This window comes from Acomys russatus, chromosome 15, assembly GCF_903995435.1.
Source record: "Acomys russatus chromosome 15, mAcoRus1.1, whole genome shotgun sequence".
NCBI lineage: Eukaryota > Metazoa > Chordata > Mammalia > Rodentia > Muridae > Acomys > Acomys russatus.
This window is the reverse complement of record NC_067151.1, coordinates 61285853-61305939: the sequence shown is the minus strand read 5'-3', so window position 1 is coordinate 61305939 and position 20087 is coordinate 61285853. Positions and strand designations below refer to the sequence as shown.

Below are 20087 nucleotides of genomic sequence, written 5' to 3'. Positions count from 1 at the left end.
AATCGAGCTCTTTATGCTAGCTTTGTTGTAGTTTTGCCTTTTGACAATAGATAGATTAGATGGTGAACTGCTGTTTTAAAAAATGATCTGAAGAAAGAGATTGGCAGTAGGACGTGATTCTGAGCTAGGACTCACTGGTGATAAAGTCTGAACAGTGTTGACTTGAACAGCAAAACAGTGAAGGAGCTTGAGGGCGGAGATGAGACCAGCGTGGGTTTGAGATCAGCCTTGGCTACACCAGAAAAGAGCACACCAACTAGTTAGTGATCTAATACTGACCAGTCAGCCCTGAAAACAAACATATGAGTGACTTTATATGAACTGAGCAGGCTTTTTACACACACACACACACACACACACACACACACACACACGCGCGCGCGCAAAGAGTCCATAAATTTGAATGAGAGATCAAGGAGGGTTCATGGGAGGGGGTTGGGTGAGGAAACGGCAGCACACGCCTTTAATTCCAGCATTCAAGAGATAGAGGCAGGGGGAATCCCTGAGTTTTGAGCTCACCCTGGTCTATAGAATGCATTCCACAGCAGGGCATGGTGGCACACGCCTTTAATCCCAGCACTTGGGAGGTAGAGGCAAGCAGATTGCTGTGAGTTCGAGGCTAGCCTGTCTACAAAGTGAGTCCAGGACAGCCAAGGCTACACAGAGAAACCCTGTCTCAAAAAAACAAAAAAGGAGGAGGAGGAGGAGAAGGAGGAGGAGGAGGAGGAAGAGAAGGTAGCATTCCACAACAGCCATGGCTAATCAGAGGAACCCTGTCTTAAAACACCAGAACAACACACTCATAAAGTTTAAAGAAACAATGGGATTCTCAGGAGATAGTGAGCTGTTAAGAGCTTTTTAATTTAAGTATGATTCTTATTCATCTGTATGTGCTGTGTCTTAGTGTTTTATGTCTTTAGTGTTGGTCATGTGCTCATGTATGCTGGTTCCCACAGAGGTTACACGAGGGTGCCAGATCCCTTGGAGCTGGGGTTACAGTTGGTTGTGCTTGGAATGCAAGTTGGAAGCTGAGAGGAGTGCAGTGCAGGAGGCTGCGGAGAACGTCACAGTAGGCAGTAGGTTCCAGTGAGGAGGAAGGAATTCTGTGCACAGGAAGGTCACTACAGATAACAATGGTGTGCTGTAAACTCCCCACAGCTGGAAGGGAGTCTAGATTCTCCCCCAATAAGGAAATGAATGCTCGAAGGTCATCGTGGTGTCTCAAGCCTGTGACCCCAGAACATTCAAGGATGAGGTAGGACCTCTGCTGTGAATCCGAGGTCACCCTAGGACTATTAGAATTTTCAAAATAGCTAAGGCTATAGTGTGAGACCCTGCCTCAAAACAAAACAAAATCACACAGTACCTACTAATTAATATGTTCAAATTTTGTCTTCATGTATCAGTAAGATTGAAAACAAAAGTAAAAATGAAAGACTGTGTCCTAGTTTGCTTTCCATTGTTGTGAATGGGCATCATGACCAAAAACAACTTAAGAAAAGATTTCTTTGATTTTTTTCCTTTTGTCTTTCTTTCTTTCTTTCTTTTTTTTGTTTTTGTTTTTGTTTTTTGTTTTTTGAAAAAGAGTCTCTTTCTATATTCCTGACTGTCCTGGAACTCACTATGTAGACCAGGCTGGCCTTGAACTCACAGAGATCTTCCTTCCTACCTCCTAAGTGCTAGGACTAAAGGCATGGGCAACCACAGCCAACCTGGACTGACTTAATCTTACAAGTTACAGTTCATAATGAAGGGCAGTCAGGGCAGGGACTTAAGGGAGGAACCTAGAGGTGGGAAGTGAAGCAGAGACTATGTCATGGCTTTCTCTTTAGGCTCACACTCAACCCGCTCAAGGGCAGCACAACCCACAGTGGGCAGGCCTTTCCACATCAATCATTAACCAGTCAAATGCCAGCTGACTGGCTTATAGGCCAGTCTACTAAAGGTGATTATTCAATTTACATTCCTTCTTTTCAGATGAATCTAGCCAGTGTCAAGTTGACAAAAAACTAACCAGCATAGATTGGAAGTACAGAATAAGTGACCAACTTTTAAAAAATAACTTTTAAAAAAGATTTATTTTTTATTTATATAGTATTCTGCCCACACATGTGCCTGCCCACCACAAGAAAGCACCAGATCTCATTACAGGTGGTTGTAAGCTACCATGTGGTTCTTGGGAATTGAATCAGGACCTTCAGAAAAGCAGAAAGTGCACTTAATCTCTGAGCCATCTCTCCAGCCCCATGAGCAACTTTTAAACATCAGTTATGTGGGGACCTGGAGAGATGGCTCAATGGTTAGGAGCACCACCTGCTCTTCCAGAGGTCCTGAGTTCAATTCCCAGCAACCACACGATGGCTCACAACCATCTATAAGATGATTGGACACCCTCTTTTGGCCTGCAGGTGTACATGCAGGCAGAGCACTGTATACATAATAATAAATACATCTTAAAAAAAAAAAAAAAAGATATATGGCTAAAACCAGACCAGAGCTGGTGTCACTGCTCTGTTTCTCCGATCTGAGTTCCTATACCTGAAAATCAGTTACCTTATCTTTCCTTCCTGCGACACTTTGACCTCTACTGTTTGGGCTCCAAAAATTAGATTCCCCTCCTCTCTCTTCCGAATATCGAATTCTAAACTTTAGAAATGAATGTAAAGATCCCACTAGATCTTTAAACAAAAGGTGACTCTTTTTAACTATGTTGTCAAGAAGAGTCCCGGAAGCCAAGCGTGAAGGTGCAGGTGTGTAATCTTAACGAACGGAAATCTGAGGCAGGGGGATTAATGAGTTGAGCAACCCCCGCCCCCCACGCCCCGGCCTTCTTAGCGAGACTTAGCCCAGAAAGAAAATAAAATAAAAGAGAAGAAAAAATAAGAGAAAAGGAAAGAAAGAAAAAGAAAGAGAAAGGAAGGGAGGGAGGGAGAGAAAAAGGGAGGAAACAGCGGTATCTAACTCCGGTTTATGTGTCCGCCAATGACGAAGTCCCCTCTCGGGGCACGCATGCGTGGAAGGCTTAAGGGCACATTGAAGCTAAAACAGGCGGGACTACTTCCCTAATCCAAGATGGCCGAAGAGGCGCTCCTAGAGGGAGGCTCAAAGGCCGAGAATGCCATTGGTGGAATTACAGTTGCTTCACAGTGGGAGGGAATGACAGCATCCCCGTTTCCGGTTCCGGCAGTACCGGGATCCCAGTCGAGATGGAGGAAGATGCGAACCGAGTCTGGCTGTCGCTGGGAACGGAGGGTAGTGCGGGGGCTGCGGTCTAGGAGTCCGGGGTTGGAGCTCTCAGACGCGGCTGAACCGCCGGGGTCTGAGAAGGTAAGCGAGCACGGTGCTAGGGTGCCTTAAGGGATCAGAGGTACCTAAGGACCGACTTGTCGAGGAGACAGCGGATGTCTGTTCTTCGGGGCTGCATCGCCATGGGAAGCTGCTCTGCAGTTTTGGCATCGAAAGACAAGTCCGGCGAGGCATCTCGTCCTGCCAGAGGAGCATGAGAGGCTGACAACTAGAGAAGCATGGCGAGGGGCATGCCCGAGGACCCCCAATTGGCCGTGCAAGAGCCGGAGCGAAGGTGCATAAAGGAGGGTGTCACGTGGAGTATGTTGGAGGGGATTGTCATGTGGTGTCTGTGATGAGGGGTCACGTGGAAACCTATTGAGGACCAATGGAGACTGGGTGGGAGCCCCTCCGTGCCAGAGGGAGGAGGCTGTCTTGGATTGGGAGAAGATGTCGCCAGGACCTAGTGAAGACAGCGGGACGACAGGTGTTCCGGCATGAATGCATTAATTTCATGTGATTGACGGATGGGTGACAGCGCCCAGAGTACAGAGCCTGATGTGTCAGAGAAAGCAGAAAGAGGAGAGGGTGCTGGCTGGCATTCGTTTCTGTCTTGAGAGTTACAGCCCCTGGGTGTCTGGTCAGGAGTTGACAAGAACAAGGTGACCTGATGTGGTGGGAGTGGTCGACAGAAAAGATTCCCAGGGACCAGTTGGTCATTGGGGGTCGAAGATGGGGTCGGAGGGCTCCTAACCTGGTCCTAATGATGGTGGACGCTGAGAAAAGTTATAATTCTTACAAAACTGTCAATCTGTAAGAATTAAAGCCACATCTTCATAACCCATATAAACCATCTAGCGATATTTCTTGTTTTTGTTTTTCGAGACAGGGTTTCTCTGCATAGCCTTGGCTGTCCTGGACTAACTTTGTAGACCAGGAGCGCTATTTCTTAATCAGCATGTTTACAGTATGGCCCAAAATCCCCTTCCCCCACCAAGACAGGGTCTTGCTGTGTAGCCCAGGCTCACCTTAATCACCCTGTTTCTCTTGCCTCAGCCCCCTTGGGCTGAGGTGACAGACATGCGCTACCACACCTGGCTCTGTTGTTACATAGGCAACTCCAGGTACTGCCCGTGCTGCTGATCTGTGGAGCACTCTGGGTGGCGCGGTCGGACTTAATGCAGTAAGAGAAATATTTTACTGTTAACAGAGTACTTTCACAGTTATTAGCTCCAAGGGCTGATGGTGTGTAGCTCAGCTGGTAGAATGCTTGCATAGCGTGCAGGAAGCCCTAGGCTTGGTCCCAATGCTGAATAACCTGGGCAAGGATATGGCAGCTCACATCTGTAACCCAGCATTTAGGAAGTGGTAAAGGCAAGAGGATCAGGAGTTCAAGGCCAGCTTGGGCCACTTGAAACCCATACAAAACAAACAAGCCAGGCACTGTGACACATGCCTTCAATCCCAGCACTCGAGAGGCAGAGGCAGAGGCAGGCAGATCTCTGTGAGTTAGAGGCCAGCAGGGTCTGCAGAGTGAGTCCAGGACAGCCAGGGCTACACAGAGAAACCCTGTCTCCAAAAACCAAAACCAAAACCAACCAACCAACAAACATCAAAAACAACAGCAACAGCAAAACCAAGAGACTAGAGCCCACTTGTGAGTTTTGTTTCTATGAGGAGGAGAGTAGAAGTGACAGATGTTTTCCATATCATTTGATGATAACTTCTAGCATAAAATGCTCCCTGATCTGGGTGAGTATTGGGATGCACAGGAAGCACTTAGCAATTCACAAACAATGTGCCGTTTTTATTTTCATTTATTTATTTATTTATTTATTTTTGGTTTTTCGAGACAGGGTTTCTCTATGTAGCCTTGGCTGTCCTGGACTCGCTTTGTAGACCAGGCTGGCCTCGAACTCACAGCGATCCGCCTGCCTCTGCCTCCCGAGTGCTGGGATTAAAGGCGTGCGCTACCACGCCCGGCTTCAATGTGTCCTTTTTAAAGCAGGATTTCTTGTAACCTTGGATGGCCTTGAACTTGCTATATAGTCAGATGGGTCTCCCTCCCAAATGCTAGGACTGTGCGCATGGGTCACCACACCTGTGGTTTGTTGTTGTTTTTATGCTGGGGATTGAATTTAGGGCTGGGTACATGCTAGGCGGGCAGTCTGTCAACTGAACTACATCCCCAGCTCAATGAACAGTTTTAAAGGTGCCAGAAAAATCCAGAACAAGAGTCAAGTACTCAAGTAAGGGTCTGACAAAATGCCATTAGGAAGTTGGACTGGTGGCTGAACCAGGACAAAGGAAGGCTGAGCAATGTTTACATTCACTTTTCTGCAAAGAGGATTTTCCAGTAGATGAAACAAGAAACTGATATTTCAGCAGGAGGTTATGTGACGGTGAGCGAGCTGAGATCCTAGGGTGTAGCACCCTCTTAGCCTTCTTGACTGAGTCATGGTCAGCAGTGGCTTCTCTTGTCACCATGACATTGGTAGGAAGCACCTGCCTTGGGGAACCCTGGCTTCCTTCAGGAGATTTACGGTAGATTGACTTGACTCATGTGAGAAATGAAGGTACGAGGGGAAACGGAGCAGTGGGTCCTGCCTCGGACTTCTCATCAGAGACGCCTGTAATGGGTGGTTCAGCTTCACAGGTTAAGACTGTATCCGGGAAACCAGGTCTTGGAGCAGAGCCGTCCACTGGCCTGCCCTTGTGCCCTGCCCTACACACAGTCTGTGCGTGACCAGCAGGAGGCCCCTGCTTGAGCCCTGCTGTGTTTGTCTTGTGGTGATAACATGCCTGCTCAGCCAATGGGCTCAGTCACTCCACAGGAATACAAAAAGAGGAGGCAGTCCTAGTTTTCTCTGGAATAAAGGGAGGTGACAGTGGAGAGGGCATTTACACTGCCTCCCATGGGAGGACGCAGTTTTAAGTTGAGCAGAGAGAATTGTGTTGCGATCTCCGATTCGCTGGCACAGTGGAGTAGGGATCGTGGCTTGCATGCTTCTGGCTTGGTTACGTTTGATCTATAGAGTCCTCAGTTTGCTCATCTTCCACAAGTATTTTTGTTGTTGTTGCTTCATGGTTTGTACGCCTAGACTAGGCTCAGATTCAAGTAGGTCCTGAGTGAAACCAACTCAGAAGGTTCTTTTTTCTCTCTGGGGCTAGCTAACAGCCAAAGAGGACTCTGACCTTTGGCCTGTTCCTGACTTTTAGACTCCATTCCCTGGAGAGCAGGGCGGTGGTTGGGGATGCCCTGCGGCTTGGAACCCCTGTCTGCACTCTTCTCCTACACCTTTTTCTAATGTAGACGGGAGAAAATATAAACTGTGGTGGGGGTGGGGCAGGGGTGGTCAGAGCAGCCAGCGTGGGGCACAGACGTGAGGTAAGCAGGCAGCAAATGTTAGCATGGTGACCCACACCGAGGGTGAAAGGTCTTCAGAGGATCCAGGAGCAGCCTGGCCTCCAGGAACCTCTTCCATGTCACTTAGTGACACCCCATTAGGCACATAGGCCTTGAATCGTGCCAGGTGGACGGCTTGTCCACAGCATTCAAAACATAGCCAGGCAAGGAAGACGTAACAAATGGTCCCTGTTCAGGACTGAGGTGCTAAGACCTAGGTAGAGACAAAATTCAGAACGTACAGCCCTACAAGCTGGGTAGGGCTGAGGGAGGGGTGCTCTAGAGGGTCACATGAGGACTGACTTCTGGAGGAAGGAATCTGGGCTCCAAAGGGCTGGTCAAAGACACAAGGGCAGAGGGGGTGCTCTGGTCTGTGGATGGACAGCGAGGCTGTCTGAAGGCTGGGCTTTGCTGAGGTGAGTGCCCCGAGATACAGCCTGAGAGGCTGAGAGGGACCTCGAAGTCTAGGCGGGAGGGGAAAGGGGTCACGTTCTGACCCTCCTCACATCCCCCTGCCTGTCCAAACCCAGGTCTTCGGGCACAATGGAGGACAAACGAAACATCCAGATCATCGAGTGGGAACACCTGGACAAGAAGAAGTTCTATGTGTTCGGCGTGGCGATGACCATGATGATCCGGGTCAGCGTGTACCCGTTCACCCTCATCCGCACCCGGCTGCAGGTCCAGAAGGGCAGGAGCCTCTACCACGGGACCTTCGATGCCTTTGTCAAGATCCTGCGAGCCGATGGGGTGGCTGGCCTCTACCGGGGGTTCCTGGTCAACACCTTCACGCTCATCTCAGGCCAGTGCTACGTCACCACCTACGAGCTTACCCGGAAGTTTGTAGCTGACTACAGCCAGAGTAACACAGTCAAATCCCTGGTAGCCGGTGGCTCCGCCTCCCTCGTGGCGCAGAGCATCACGGTGCCCATCGATGTTGTCTCCCAGCACCTGATGATGCAGCGCAAGGGTGAGAAGATGGGTCGCTTCCAAGTTCGTGGAAACCTAGAGGGACAAGGGCTCATTGCCTTCGGCCAAACGAAAGACATCATCAGACAGATCCTACGGGCTGACGGGCTTCGAGGCTTCTACCGAGGCTATGTGGCCTCACTGCTAACATACATCCCAAACAGCGCTGTGTGGTGGCCCTTTTATCACTTCTATGCAGGTAAGCGGGGCCTGGGGAGGGGAGCCGAGGGCGCAGGGATACTGTTGTTTCAGCGTGTTTTTTTAGAGTGAAGTTGAATGTAGAGCGGGGATCAAATTAGCCCCACTGAGCGCTGGCATCACAGGTGCGTGCCCCTGCCAAGCTCAGCTAAATCCTGGTGGTTTGATTTGGTTCGGTTTGGGTTTTCGAGAGTTTCTCTGCATCAGCCCTGGCTGTCCTGGACTCACTTTGTAGACCAGGCTGGCCTGGAACTCACAGTGATCCACCTGCCTCTGCCTCCCTAGGTGCTGGCATTAAAGGCATAAGCCACCAAGCCTGGCTGGAACCCTAATTTTGCTAGCTCTGTTTCTTCTGCTTAGCACAGTATTTCATCTAGACTCTGGTAACATCGAACCCTGAACTGCCACCCTGACCCTTTGGGAGGACGTTCAACCTAGACCGGCTTTGAACTCACTGCAGTCCAACAGAACCTAGGATTTGCAGGAGTGCTTCTGCTCCATGCGCACACTTGTTAGGAATGCTGGGGATGTAGCTCGGTTGAGGGGAACTTTGCTAGCATGCATGAGGCCTGAGGTTTAATCCCTAACACTGCATAAAAGCCAAACTAAATAAAAGTAAAGCAGGTTCCCCGGAAGGCGTTTTCTCTGGAGTCTGCCTTTGGCCTCATTTGATTTCACGAATACTTAGAAGTGTGTTTTTTCTTCTGCCTACATGCCAGCCAAATCTGTCCAGAGGTCCTAGCCAACGTTCCGGCCATGGGGCTCTGTATCAGCAGCTCTTTAAAAATTAAACGTTGGTTGTATTTTGTTTTTAAAATAGAGTCTTATAGCTGGGTGCGGTGGCGCACGCCTTTAATCCCAGCACTCGGGAGGCAGAGGCAGGTAGATCTATCTCTGTGAGTTCGAGGCCAGCCTGGTCTACAAAGTGAGTCCAGGACAGCCAGGGCTACATAGATAAACCTTGTCTTGAGAGAAAAAGAAAAATAGAGTCTTATTCTTCAGCCCAAGCCAGCCAGGGCAGGCTGTACTCAGGCTGGCCTCAGACTCTGCAGTTTTCTACACTGAGCCGCTCAAGTACTAGGATCCAAGTGGGGACGCCCAGCTTAAGCTGTGTCTTGAGGCAAGGCCCTGCTTGTGTGTCTTATGCTGCTGGAATTACAGGTTTACACCATCACTCTCGCCTTATTTTGTGTTTATTTATTTATTTATTATGTATACAGGGCTCTGTCTGCACGTACACCTGCAGGCCAGAAGAGGGCATCAGATCTCATTATAGATGGTTGTGAGCCACCATGGGGTTGCTGGGAATTGAACTCAGGACCTGTGGAAGAGCAGTCAGTGCTCTTAACCTCTGAGCCATCTATCTCTCCAGCCCTTGTGTTTGTTCCTGATGTTTGTACATGTTGGTTTTGTTTTTGAGATAGGGACTCACAGGACTCAGACTGGCCTTAAACTACTGATCCTGCTGCCTCTGCCGGCCTGGTGCTGAGGTGACAGCCATGTTAAAACTGCTGGTGCTTTTTGATTTGAGTCGAGGTCTGTATAATCCAGTCTGGCTGTAAGCGTGCTGTGCAGCCAAGAGTGACTTCAAACTCAGCATCCTCTTATCTCTACCTTCTGTCCAAGTGCTGGCATGACAGGCATGTGTCACTGTTGCCTAGCTTGTTTTTTGACACAGGGACTCTTCACAGTGTATCCCACACTGGCCTCCAACTCACTATGCACTTGAGGATGGCTTTGTTTGTTTTTCTTTTCTCACTCTCTGGAGATCCGGCCTCACTATGCAGCCCTAGCTTGCCTGATATGTGGGCCAGGCTGCTTGACATGGTAGCATTTCTAAGCCTCCTTCCTCTGCCTCCTGAGAGCTGGCATTAAAGGGAGCAGGTCCCCTGTTTGAGCTCTGCTAGCTTAGCTCTACCAGAGGAGCCACATCTGTAGTCGTCACACACACACACACACACACGCACACACACACACACACATTTATACTTTCGTTTTTTGAGAGAGCGTCTCACTAAGCTACCAGGCGGGACTTGAACTTGTTCTGTAGTCCACACAGGCCTTGGATTTGTGATCCTCCTGCCTCGGCTGCCAAGGAGCCAGGTTTACAGGTGTGGGTTATCATGCTCTGTTCCTAAAGGATTAGTCTGAAGTTGTAGTTCCGAAGCCGGGGTACAGCTCTGCCTGGGACACCCCTTCCTCCCTGGGACCCCTTTTCCTCTGTTCTTTATGTGGCTGGATTCCTGTGCTTCAGGCCTCAACTTAAATGTCACCTTTGCACCTTTGTATAAAGAACCTTTTTTTTTCTTGGTCTTGTTTTTTTAAGTCCTTCTCTATATAGCCCTGGCTGTCCAGGAACTCACTATGTAGTATAGGCTGGCCTCGAACTCTCAGAGTCTCACTTGCTCCTGCTGGGTTTAATGATTTGCGCCACCGCACCCAGCAAGAACTTCCTTAGCCTGTTGGGAAGAGGGCTGCCTCTGCTCCTCTGTTTCTTCTTAGCACTTCAGTTTGAAATTATTTTACCCCCAAATTCTAGCTCTTCAACTAGAATCTTAAGGTCCATGAAGATATTTGTCTTTTTCTCTGTTTTTGTTTTTTTTTTCTTAATATTTTTATTTAATTTTGAATTTATGTGCATTGGTGTGAGGGTGTCAGATCTTAGAGTTACAGATAGTTGTGAGCTGCCGTGTGGTTGTGGGAATTGAACCCGGGTCCTTTGGAAGAGCAGGCAGTGCTCTTAACCACTGAGTCATCTCTCCAGCCCCCTCTGTTTTTGTTTCTTTGTTTCATTTTTGAGATTGAGTCTCTCTTTGTAGACAACCCCCCCCCCCCCCCCCCCCCCCCCGGCCTGGAACTTTCTATGTAGACCAGGCTGGCCTTAAATGCTAAGAGATCTGAGCCAGGTGTGGCAGTGCACCCCTTTAATCCCAGAACTCTGGGAGGCAGAGGCAGATGGATCTCCATGAGTTCAAGGACAGCCAGGGCTACACTGGGAAACTCTTTGTTCAAACAAAACCTTCCCAACAAACAAAAAACCCGAAACTCACAGAGATCCACCTGACTCAGTTGCCCTAGTGCTGGAGTTGAAGGTGTGTGCCACCTCTCTGGGCTCTTCTTTTCTCTGCAAAGGTCTAGTGTTTATCATAATGCTTGGCATTTAGTAAAATTAAGTAAATATTTGTTTATTACTGGTGTCCAAAGTCACTTAGCCAGGAGATAGGTAAACTGGGTCAGTCTGGGTTTCTCTGCTCCCTGTAGATTTAGGTGCTTGGTTGATGATGAACAGAGACGCGGGAAGAGAGGCATGGACTACTTGCCCTGCCCTCCCACCTTCCTTCCTTCTCTCTCTGAGCTCCGGAAAGTACAGATTTAGGGTTGGAATCTGGGTCCTGCGCAGCTTGCAGGCCTGGGGCCAGTGCATACAGGGCCAGGAGGCAGGCAGTGCAGGTCCCAGTGCTGTCTGTAAGGATTGCAAAATGCCTTCTCCAGGAGAAAAAGGGCACCCACAAGGCAAAGGCCGGATCACCCTGCTTATGTTGACATGCTTGACTCTGGGAGGAGCATAGTTAGGGACCAGGGACGTGAGTGAGCGCTGCCAGGCTCACTGAATTCTGCCGTGTCAACTGGGCCTTTGAAGGTGTGACATCTGCCCTGCCAACCCCATCTTCTTCCTGCATGTCCTCTAGTCTTTACTTACCTTGCCACAAACTACCAGAACTAAGCACACGAAAAAGAACTCCTAAGGCCTGGTGCCTGTGGAAGAGAACACTCAGAGGCCATCTTGGAGATTACCACCCAATGTGATCTGCTTCCTGTCTGGGCCTAGATTTGCCCAAGTATCCACAAGGTCCTTGGTTTCTCCCCTCAGATCTCACTTCTGGCTCCTTCCGCTTGTTCTGTCCTAAGTCATTGCTCTCGCCGCCTCCGCCCCGCTCAGGTGTGCTGCTGCCGCCTGGGTGCTTTTGACAGATGTTATCCTGTGCTCGGAAAACTCTTTGTCCAGGCACGTGTGGCACTCTCACCATCAGGTCGTTTTTGAACTTTACTTTCTTGGGAAGTGCCATAACTGTTTTATTTAAAATCATAACTTGCTTCACCCCTCCTCTTGGCTTTCCCAGTCTTTCTTTCCCATTTTCTTTTAGCTGTAGCATGTACTTTCTGACATGGCTGTGTGCTTTACTTCTTCTTCTTTTTTTTTTTTTTTTAAGATTTATTTATTATTTATACAGTATCCTGCCCACACGTGTGCCTGCCCACCACAAGAAGGCACCAGATCTCATTACAGATGGTTGTAAGCTACCATGTGGTTGCTGGGAATTGAACTCAGGATCTTTGGAAGAGCAGACGGTGCTCTTAAACCTCTGAGCCATCTCTCCAGCCCGTGCTTTACTTCTTACTGTCTCTTCTCTGCTACTAGAATGTGCACTTCCTGAGGGCAAGAATTGGAGGCACTTTTTAAAAATTTGCTGTACATGCCAGGCATGGTGGTGCACGCCTTTAACCCCAGCACTTGGGAGGCAGAGGCAGGCGGATTGCTGTGAGTTCGAGGCCAGCCTGGTCTACAAAGTGAGTCCAGGACAGCCAAGACTACACACAAAAACCCTGTCTCAGAAAACAAAAAAATAAAATAATAAAAATTTGTTGTACATCCCTCAGGACCCAGGCTAGCTAGCTCATGGTACCCACTGAATCTTTGTGGACTAAATGAATGAACTCTTGTCTTTTACCTCAAAAGAGAGTAAAGCAGAGAATTCATTTTGCAGGCACGCTTCCCAGTGGCGCTGCAAGAAAACAGGCCTCGGTGCCTGGCATCCCGTGGTCATTAGCATTTTGAAATCCAAGTTTCCCTTTCTTCTCTTGTGTTAGTGCTTGAGCCCAGGACTCACAGGCTGAGCAGGCGCTGAGGCGCTGAGCTACACCCCTTTGCAGTTGACTTCTCTTTGTTGTGCTTGCTTTGTGAGACATGGCTGATCTTATAAAAATTACAAGCATGCACCACCGCGCCTGGCTTTTTCTCTTTAAAAATTTAGCCAGAATGTCATGGATCTCTTGAAGTCTCTGTGCAGCTGATGATGGCCTTGAACTTCCGATCCTCCTGCGTCTACCTCTAGAGTGCTGGAATTACAGATGTGTGCCACTATGCCTGGTTTTATGTGCTGGGGACCAAATCCAGAACTCCATGCATGGTAGGTTCCATGCATGCTAGGCTCCATGCATGCTAGGTGAGCACTCTGCTGACTGGACCCTTTTTTATTTTCTTGAGACAGGGTCTCACGGAGTCCAACGTAGCCTGGATCTCACTATGTAGCTGAAGATGCTGACCTTAGACCCCTAATCCTCCAACCTTCATCTTTCAAGGGCATCACCATCCATGGCTGCATTTTTTGTTTCCTTGTTTGTTTTATCTTTTGAAATAGGGTTTCTCTGTGTCGCCCTATCTGCCCTGAAACTGGCCTTGAACTCAGGGATCTGCCTGTCTCTGGGATTAAAGACATGCTCCATTGTGCCCACCTATTTTTTTGGTATAATCCGGCCCTCACTATAGGATAAGACTTCCTACTTTGGGGGCTGGAGAGATGGCTCAGAGGTTAAGAGCACTGGCTGCTCTTCCAAAGGTCCTGAGTTCAATTCCCAGCAACCACATGATGGCTCCCAACCATCTATAATGAGATCTGGTGCCCTCTTCTTGCCTGCAGGTGTTAGATGCAGGCAGAACACTATATACATAATTAAACAAACAAACAAAAAAAAGACTTCCTACTTTAATATTGTTAGATTTTTATTTATAAATATATTTACAGAATCCAAAATCCCAACTGAATTTGGAAGGGCTAGGAATGTGGCTCAGTTGGTAGCGTGCTTGCCTGGTGTGCATGAAGCCCTGTGAGCCATCTGCAGCGTGTGGTCCAGCTCTGGTGCCACGTGTCTGTAATCCCGGTACCTGAGGGTGATGCCAAGAGGATCAGGCTCATGTTCTGCTACACACTGAGTTCAAGGCCAGCCTGGGATACATGACACCTTGTCTTCCCCCAATGCCCTAACAGCAAAGAACTTTGAAAAGAAAGGGTATGCAGCAATGAGCAGCCTTCTTGCACATGGTGGCCGCCCAGTCCCCTCTGTAGAGACACTGTGTATTGGTGTCACTTTTTTTTTTTTTTTTTTAATAATTTGAGACAGGGCCTCACACTGAAGCTCCACTTGGCCTGGGATTTCCTCTGCAGCCTACCTGGTAACACACTTATAAGCAGTTGTGCCTCAGTCTCCTAGGTGCTGAGATTACAGGCTAGAGCTCCCATGCCCTGCCTGGCTAATCATGCAGTTTTATTTTTTTATTTTTTGGCTTTTTGAGACAGGGTTTCCTCTGTGTAGCCTTGGCTCTCCTGGACTCACTTTGTAGACCAGGCTGGCCTCGAACTCACAGCGATTAGCCTGCCTCTGCCTCCCGAGCGCTGGGATTAAAGGCGTGCGCCACCACACCCGGCATAATCTTGCAGTTTTAAATATACCCTGCTAGGGTGCTGCACGCAATATGTGTTTTTTGTTTTTACATCATCTTAAAGGAGGTACCAGGCAAGGACGTCCTTTTTAAACGGATGATATGACCAGAACGACTTCTCGGAAAGCTCCAGAGATCTTATAATACGAATCTCTAGTGGATGCAGGGAGAAGCAGAGCCAAGAAAGAGAGAAGTGTAAAGGTCCAAGATGGCAAAGGTCAGAGGGCTCGTCTTGGTTGTAAAGGCAGCGTGAGGGTTAGACGGGGTGGTACCTCGTATCTTGAGGCCTTGTCTTTCCCTGGATTCCAGAGCGGCTGTCGTACCTGTGTCCTCAAGAGTGTCCTCACATTGTCTTTCAAGCCATCTCTGGGCCCCTGGCTGCAGCCACGGCCTCCATCCTCACCAATCCCATGGATGTCATCAGAACCCGTGTGCAGGTAATACTGGCCTCCCTCCCAGGCCCCTCCCCACCTTAGGCTTAGAGAAGCCATTAGAATCAAGCCCTGTAGGTCTCCAGTGTCCCCGTGACCTGAGTGTGCCACAACCCTGGTGTTCAGTCAGCCCTATGATTGTCCAGGTTCCTTCCTGTGCTGTCTCTTCAGATACCAGCTGAGCGCGTGAACGTGTCTCGATTGGTTTTCCTTACTCTGTCTGCACCTGGCATAGCTACCATTGCACGCGCAGCTTCAGGGCCCTGGGCTGCTCCCCTCTAGCCTTCAGCTGCAATCTGTCCCACACTCTGTCCTCCTGCCTCACCTCGCAGGCTTTGTGGGGTGGTTAGAATTATTGATTTCCTATTAATTTCAGGAGTCTCTGATTTTTTTTGTTGTTGTTTCCACTAGGCCATGAGTCCACAGAGAATGAGAGACTGAAATCACAGAGGTGGTCTCTAAAGATGTGATTTGGGAGGAGGGAGGAGGAAGCGGGACAGTTGACAGAAGTGGGAAAAGAGAGAGACAAAAATGTCTTCTTCCCCCCCAGCTCTCAGGGAGGCAGAGGCAGGTGGAACTCTATGAGTTCGAGGCCAGCCTGGTCTACAAAATGAGTCCAGGCCAACTAAGGCTACACAGAGAAACCCTGTCTTGGAAAAAAAATGACCATTTTCCCCTTTAAAATTATTATATTTATTTATTGTGTGTGCATGTCTGTATGAGACTGACATGGTATGAGCAGAAAGTAGAAGAAAACTTGTGAGTGGGTGAATTTCTTTCCCTGCACTCTGAGCTCTGGGAATCAAACTTAAGGTTGTCAGCTTGGCCGTGAGAGCCTTTACCCACTGAGCCATCTTGTTGGTTTTTTCTTTCTTTCTCTTTCTTTCTTTTTAAAATAATTTATTTAATTTTATTTTATCTGCATTGGTGTGAGGGTGTCAGAGCCATTGGAACTGGAGTTACAGACAGTTGTGAGCTGCCATGTGGTTGCTGGGAATTGAACCTGGGTCATTTGGAAGAGCAGACAGTGCTTCTTAACCACTGAGCCATCTCTCCAGCCCCTTGTTTTTGTTTTTTGGTGTTTTGTTTGTTTGTTTGTTTGTTTGTTTTCAAGACAGAGTTTCTCCATGTAACAGCTCTGGCTGTCCTGAAACTTGCACTGTAGACCAGGCTGGCCTCGAATTCAGAGATCCACCTGCCTCTGCCTCCCAAGTGCTGGGATTAAAGGCGTGCTCCACCACCGCCTGGCTCTTCATTTTCCTTCCTTCCTTCCTTCCTTCCTTCCTTCCTTCCTTCCTTTCTTTCCCCCTTAAAGACAGATTCTCATGTATCCCAGGCTGGATTTGAGCTCTGTAAGTAACTCTAATGATGGTCTTGAACTCCTGACCTTCCTGCCCCTCTAGAGTACTGGAATGTAGGCATGTACTGTCACACCTACTTTTAGAGGCACTAAACTTCTAAGCAAATACTGAACCAATTGAGCTCCCTGGCTTTTTATTTATTTATTTGTTTGTTTGTTTGTTTTGGTTTTGAGTAGCCTCAAAGCTGCTATTGTAGCTGATGCTGGCTTTGAATTCCTGATCCTCCTGAGTGCTGGGATCACAGGAAGGTACCTGGTGTTTGGTCTTTTGTTGTTTTTGAGACAAAGTCTCATAGTTAAGCAAGGCTGGCCTCAAACTCACTGTGGCTAAAGATGACGTTGAATTCATGATGTCCCTGCCTCCACCCTCCAGGCAGCACGATAAAGGCGCATGCCCCCGTGCCAGCTGAGGAACTTTCATGGGTTTTGTTTGTTTGTTTCCATTTTATCTTTTTATGTGTGGGACTTTATAGCGTGCACGTGGAAGGCAGAGGTTAACCTGCAGTAGTTGGTTCCAGGGATGGAACCTAGCTCATCAGGCTCGTTGGCACACCCTGAGGTGTTGCTGGTCTGGCTGGGTTTAAGTAGGTTTCATAGGTTATGCCGCCTAGACGCATCCAGAACACTGACAACTCTTGGCGGGGCCCGGAAATTGTAGTCCCTGTCTACAGTTGGCTCTGGAGACCGCTGACTAGCACCGAGAAATAGGATCTGAATGTGGTACTTGATGTGCTGAGGGTAGATTTTCCTCTATCCAGGCTTAGGTGTAAGCAAGGGGGCCTTGTAAGTAGGAAAAAAAGTATATGGGAGGCGGGCCAACGGGGTATGGTGAGGCCAGGAAGGAAGAAAAGGAACCGTAATGGGTTGGGGTAAAGTCGAGTTTTATGCCATAGTGTCTCCAAACAAGAGGAGCAACAGATACAGGCTTTTTTTTTTTTTTTAAAGATTTATTTATTTTATTATTATGTATACAGTGCTCTACCTGCATGTAGACCTAAAGACCAGCAGAGGGCACTAGATCTCATTAGATGGCTGTGAGCCACCATGTGGTTGCTGGGAATTGAACTCAGGACCTCTGGAAGAATAGTCAGTGCTTTTATCCTCTGAGCCATCTCTGCAGCCCGGATACAGGCATTTTTGTTCCTAGGAAAAAGTGCTTCTTCCAGCATTTGAAAATAAATGCTCCGGGATCCGATCAGGATGCGATTGGACCCTGCAATGTCTTCATCACGGAGAACCTGGGTTGGCCCCATTCTTTCTTACCCTTGCCTGGTGTCTTAGGAGGCAGTCCTAGGGAAGAGACGGGTCTCTGATGAGCTTTAGGCCAGAGGCTAGGGCTAAACTGAAAATGCCCTTGACACGATTAGGGGAGGTTGTGGAAGCACAGTGGTCAGATGTTAGAGCGAAGAAGAGGTGAGGAGTGGGGTGCTGAAAGAAGGCAGGGGGGATGGAGTAGGGCGCTATGGTCGGTGGAGCTGGTGTCACCTCATGAAGGCCACGGCGGACAAGGAGGGCACGAAGGAGTCCTTTGCCTTGCATTGGTAGAAGTGCTTTGACTTGGGTTCTACATTTGTCATTTGGGAGTAGGGAGGAGGTAGGACGGTTGAGAAGAAGGGGGAGAGTGGTCCTTGTCCTGCCTACTGGGTGTGCTGAGGAGAGGCTTCTAGCCCCAAAGCCTGGAGGGACCGAGATGATCCGAGCCAGCCATGGGTGGGCAGAGCTGCCTGACGACATTGAGTGCAGCCTCCCTGAGACAGAGAGGGCGGTGGCAGCTGATGCTTCATAAGCAGCATCTTGCCCGGCAGCACTGTGGCCAGTCTGTTGTTAGAGACAGGGTTTCATCTTGTAACTGTGACTGGCCTGGAGCTCGCTATATAGACCAAGCTGCCCTCGAATTTACAGAGATCTGCCTGCCTCTGCCTTCTCAGTGCTGGCACTAAAGGTGTATGCCATCACGCCTGGCTCTATTGTTGGCATTTATTATTTTCTTCTTGCCGGTAACAACCTTGTGGCACAGGGACTCTTCTTACCACCACTTTCTATTGGAGAAAACTGGGATGGGAAGGGTTAAGTAAACTCAGGTAGTCTGTCACCAGAGCTTGGAGGAAGTCACTGTCACCAAAAGCAGAGTGAAACCCTCGGAGTCCCCACTTGAGCCTACAGCACTGTGAGGGGGAGCAGGGCAGCTATGACTGAGGACAGTTGATGGCCCTTCACTGTGGTGACTTTTCCAGGTTGAAGGCAAGAGCTCCATCATCCTGACCTTCAGACAGCTGATGGCAGAGGAGGGACCGTGGGGCCTCATGAAGGGCCTCTCAGCCCGAATCATCTCAGCCACACCCTCCACCATCGTCATCGTGGTGGGCTACGAGAGCCTCAAGAAGCTCAGCCTCCGACCCGAGCTGGTGGACTCAAGACACTGGTAGCGAGCGGTGGACAGAGAGCCTGTGGTTTCACACGTTATTCTGGCCAGGGCAGAGCAGGGAGTATAGTTCCCTTTGTGAATGCCACCACCACATACCCATCCTGCTCCAGGCCAGGTGGCCTATCAGGGACAAGAGAAGCGACTTTGGACTGCCCTTGCTGCAGAGGTTTGGGCCTCCCTGTTCCCTCTAATTTTATTTCTCCTGCAGATCTGGGCCCCTCACCTGGTTCTTGTACTCAGTCGTGGACTGAAGATCAACCTCCACGGGACCCTGTTAGCTCGTCACTGGTGCCCCCGTCCCTCTGTCCATCCCTCAGGCCTAGAGAAGAGCTGCTGGTAGTTTGCTTAACCCCTGCGTCTTCCTCTGGAGTCTTGCGGCCAAGGCTCTAAGTAGCTGCCCGTGATTTATTTTTTTATGCTTGCTTATTTTAAACCTGGGATTGAGTTGTTCACTGAACTGCTCTGCTTTGCCCTGCCTTTTGGGGATAAACCGAAGCAGGAACCACTCTGCCAGGTATTTATCTTCACTGGGGGTCATGAGGAGGGAGGGACGCTAAGGCTTTACCTGTGTGTGTACAGTTGAACATCTGTGAACCAGGCAACTAACCCTGATAGCATTAGTGCTGCTGTCCTTGGAGAAGTGGAAAACTGTGACATCAATCCCAATTCTTTATCCCTCCCCCCTGTCCCTTCAGGCCTGAGAACCTACAGACAGAACGGGCTATTGGCCTTCATTGGCCCAGGGGACTATAGTCCCAGGTACACATGGTCCTAAGTGGATCAGGCTTATGGCAGTACACTGGACTTGGACAGTAATGAGAGGATGTGTGTTCCTCACTGTCACCTCCTCAGGCCAGCTGAGTCAAGCCCAGGAGGCGACATTAGAGGTTCAGAGCCCCAGGCAGCAATTTCACACAAATACCCATCACTCAGATGAATAGCAACAGCGGGACTCTGGCATATAAACCGTCCTTGTGTTTCTTGTCCTTGGTTGTGAAGTGTCATCCCAGTCACGGTACCCTGTGCTGGCGGGAGAAAAAAAAAAGCACAGTCAGGAAGGCGCCCAAGGCCAGGCCCACCTGGTCACCAGCCTCATACTGCCAATATTGTTGATGCTCTCTCAGGAGCTTCCTTCTTCCCTGCCTCCCCTCAGCCTGTGTGGGAGGCAGAGAGGCGCAGCAGGTGGAACGGGAAGAAGACTGACAAATCTTGCCTTTCCTACTTAAGATGTTTGGCCTGGGTGATGCTTTCAACCCTTTTCAGTGGTCCCATGCCTTGGGAAATGCCATGGTGCCAATTTGGAAGGTGCTAGCTAACTGAACCCTTCGTGTTTCTCACGGCCACTGTATTGTCCTAAGGCCACCCCATCTCTGTGTGTACCTCTTCTACTCCTCATGGTAGTCTCTATTTGTTTCCTTTTGAGCCCTTTCACTTTTGTCTCAGCATTTTTTGGTTGTTTTTGAGACAAGGTCTCAACATCTGCCTGGCTGGGTTTGAATTCACTATGTAGCAGA

The 20087-nt window shown here is 49.0% G+C and overlaps 1 protein-coding gene across 4 annotated transcripts; it reads left to right on the top strand.

Annotated features, from left to right (window-relative positions):
• Positions 1 to 3163: 3163 nt before the first annotated feature.
• Slc25a44 (solute carrier family 25 member 44) lies at positions 3164 to 18660 on the top strand. 4 transcript variants are annotated; one of them, XM_051157469.1, is made up of 4 exons: positions 3171 to 3580; positions 7222 to 7859; positions 14667 to 14794; positions 18383 to 18660. In XM_051157469.1, exons 1-4 carry the CDS (start codon positions 3525 to 3527, stop codon positions 18572 to 18574), a joined length of 1014 nt encoding a protein of 337 aa, XP_051013426.1. In that variant the 5' UTR covers positions 3171 to 3524; the 3' UTR covers positions 18575 to 18660. The 4 variants fall into 4 exon arrangements, with proteins under 4 accessions (XP_051013425.1, XP_051013426.1, XP_051013424.1 ...); XM_051157468.1 differs by lacking the exon at positions 14667 to 14794 and having other exon boundaries at positions 3164 to 3327; XM_051157467.1 differs by lacking the exon at positions 14667 to 14794.
• Positions 18661 to 20087: the final 1427 nt, after the last annotated feature.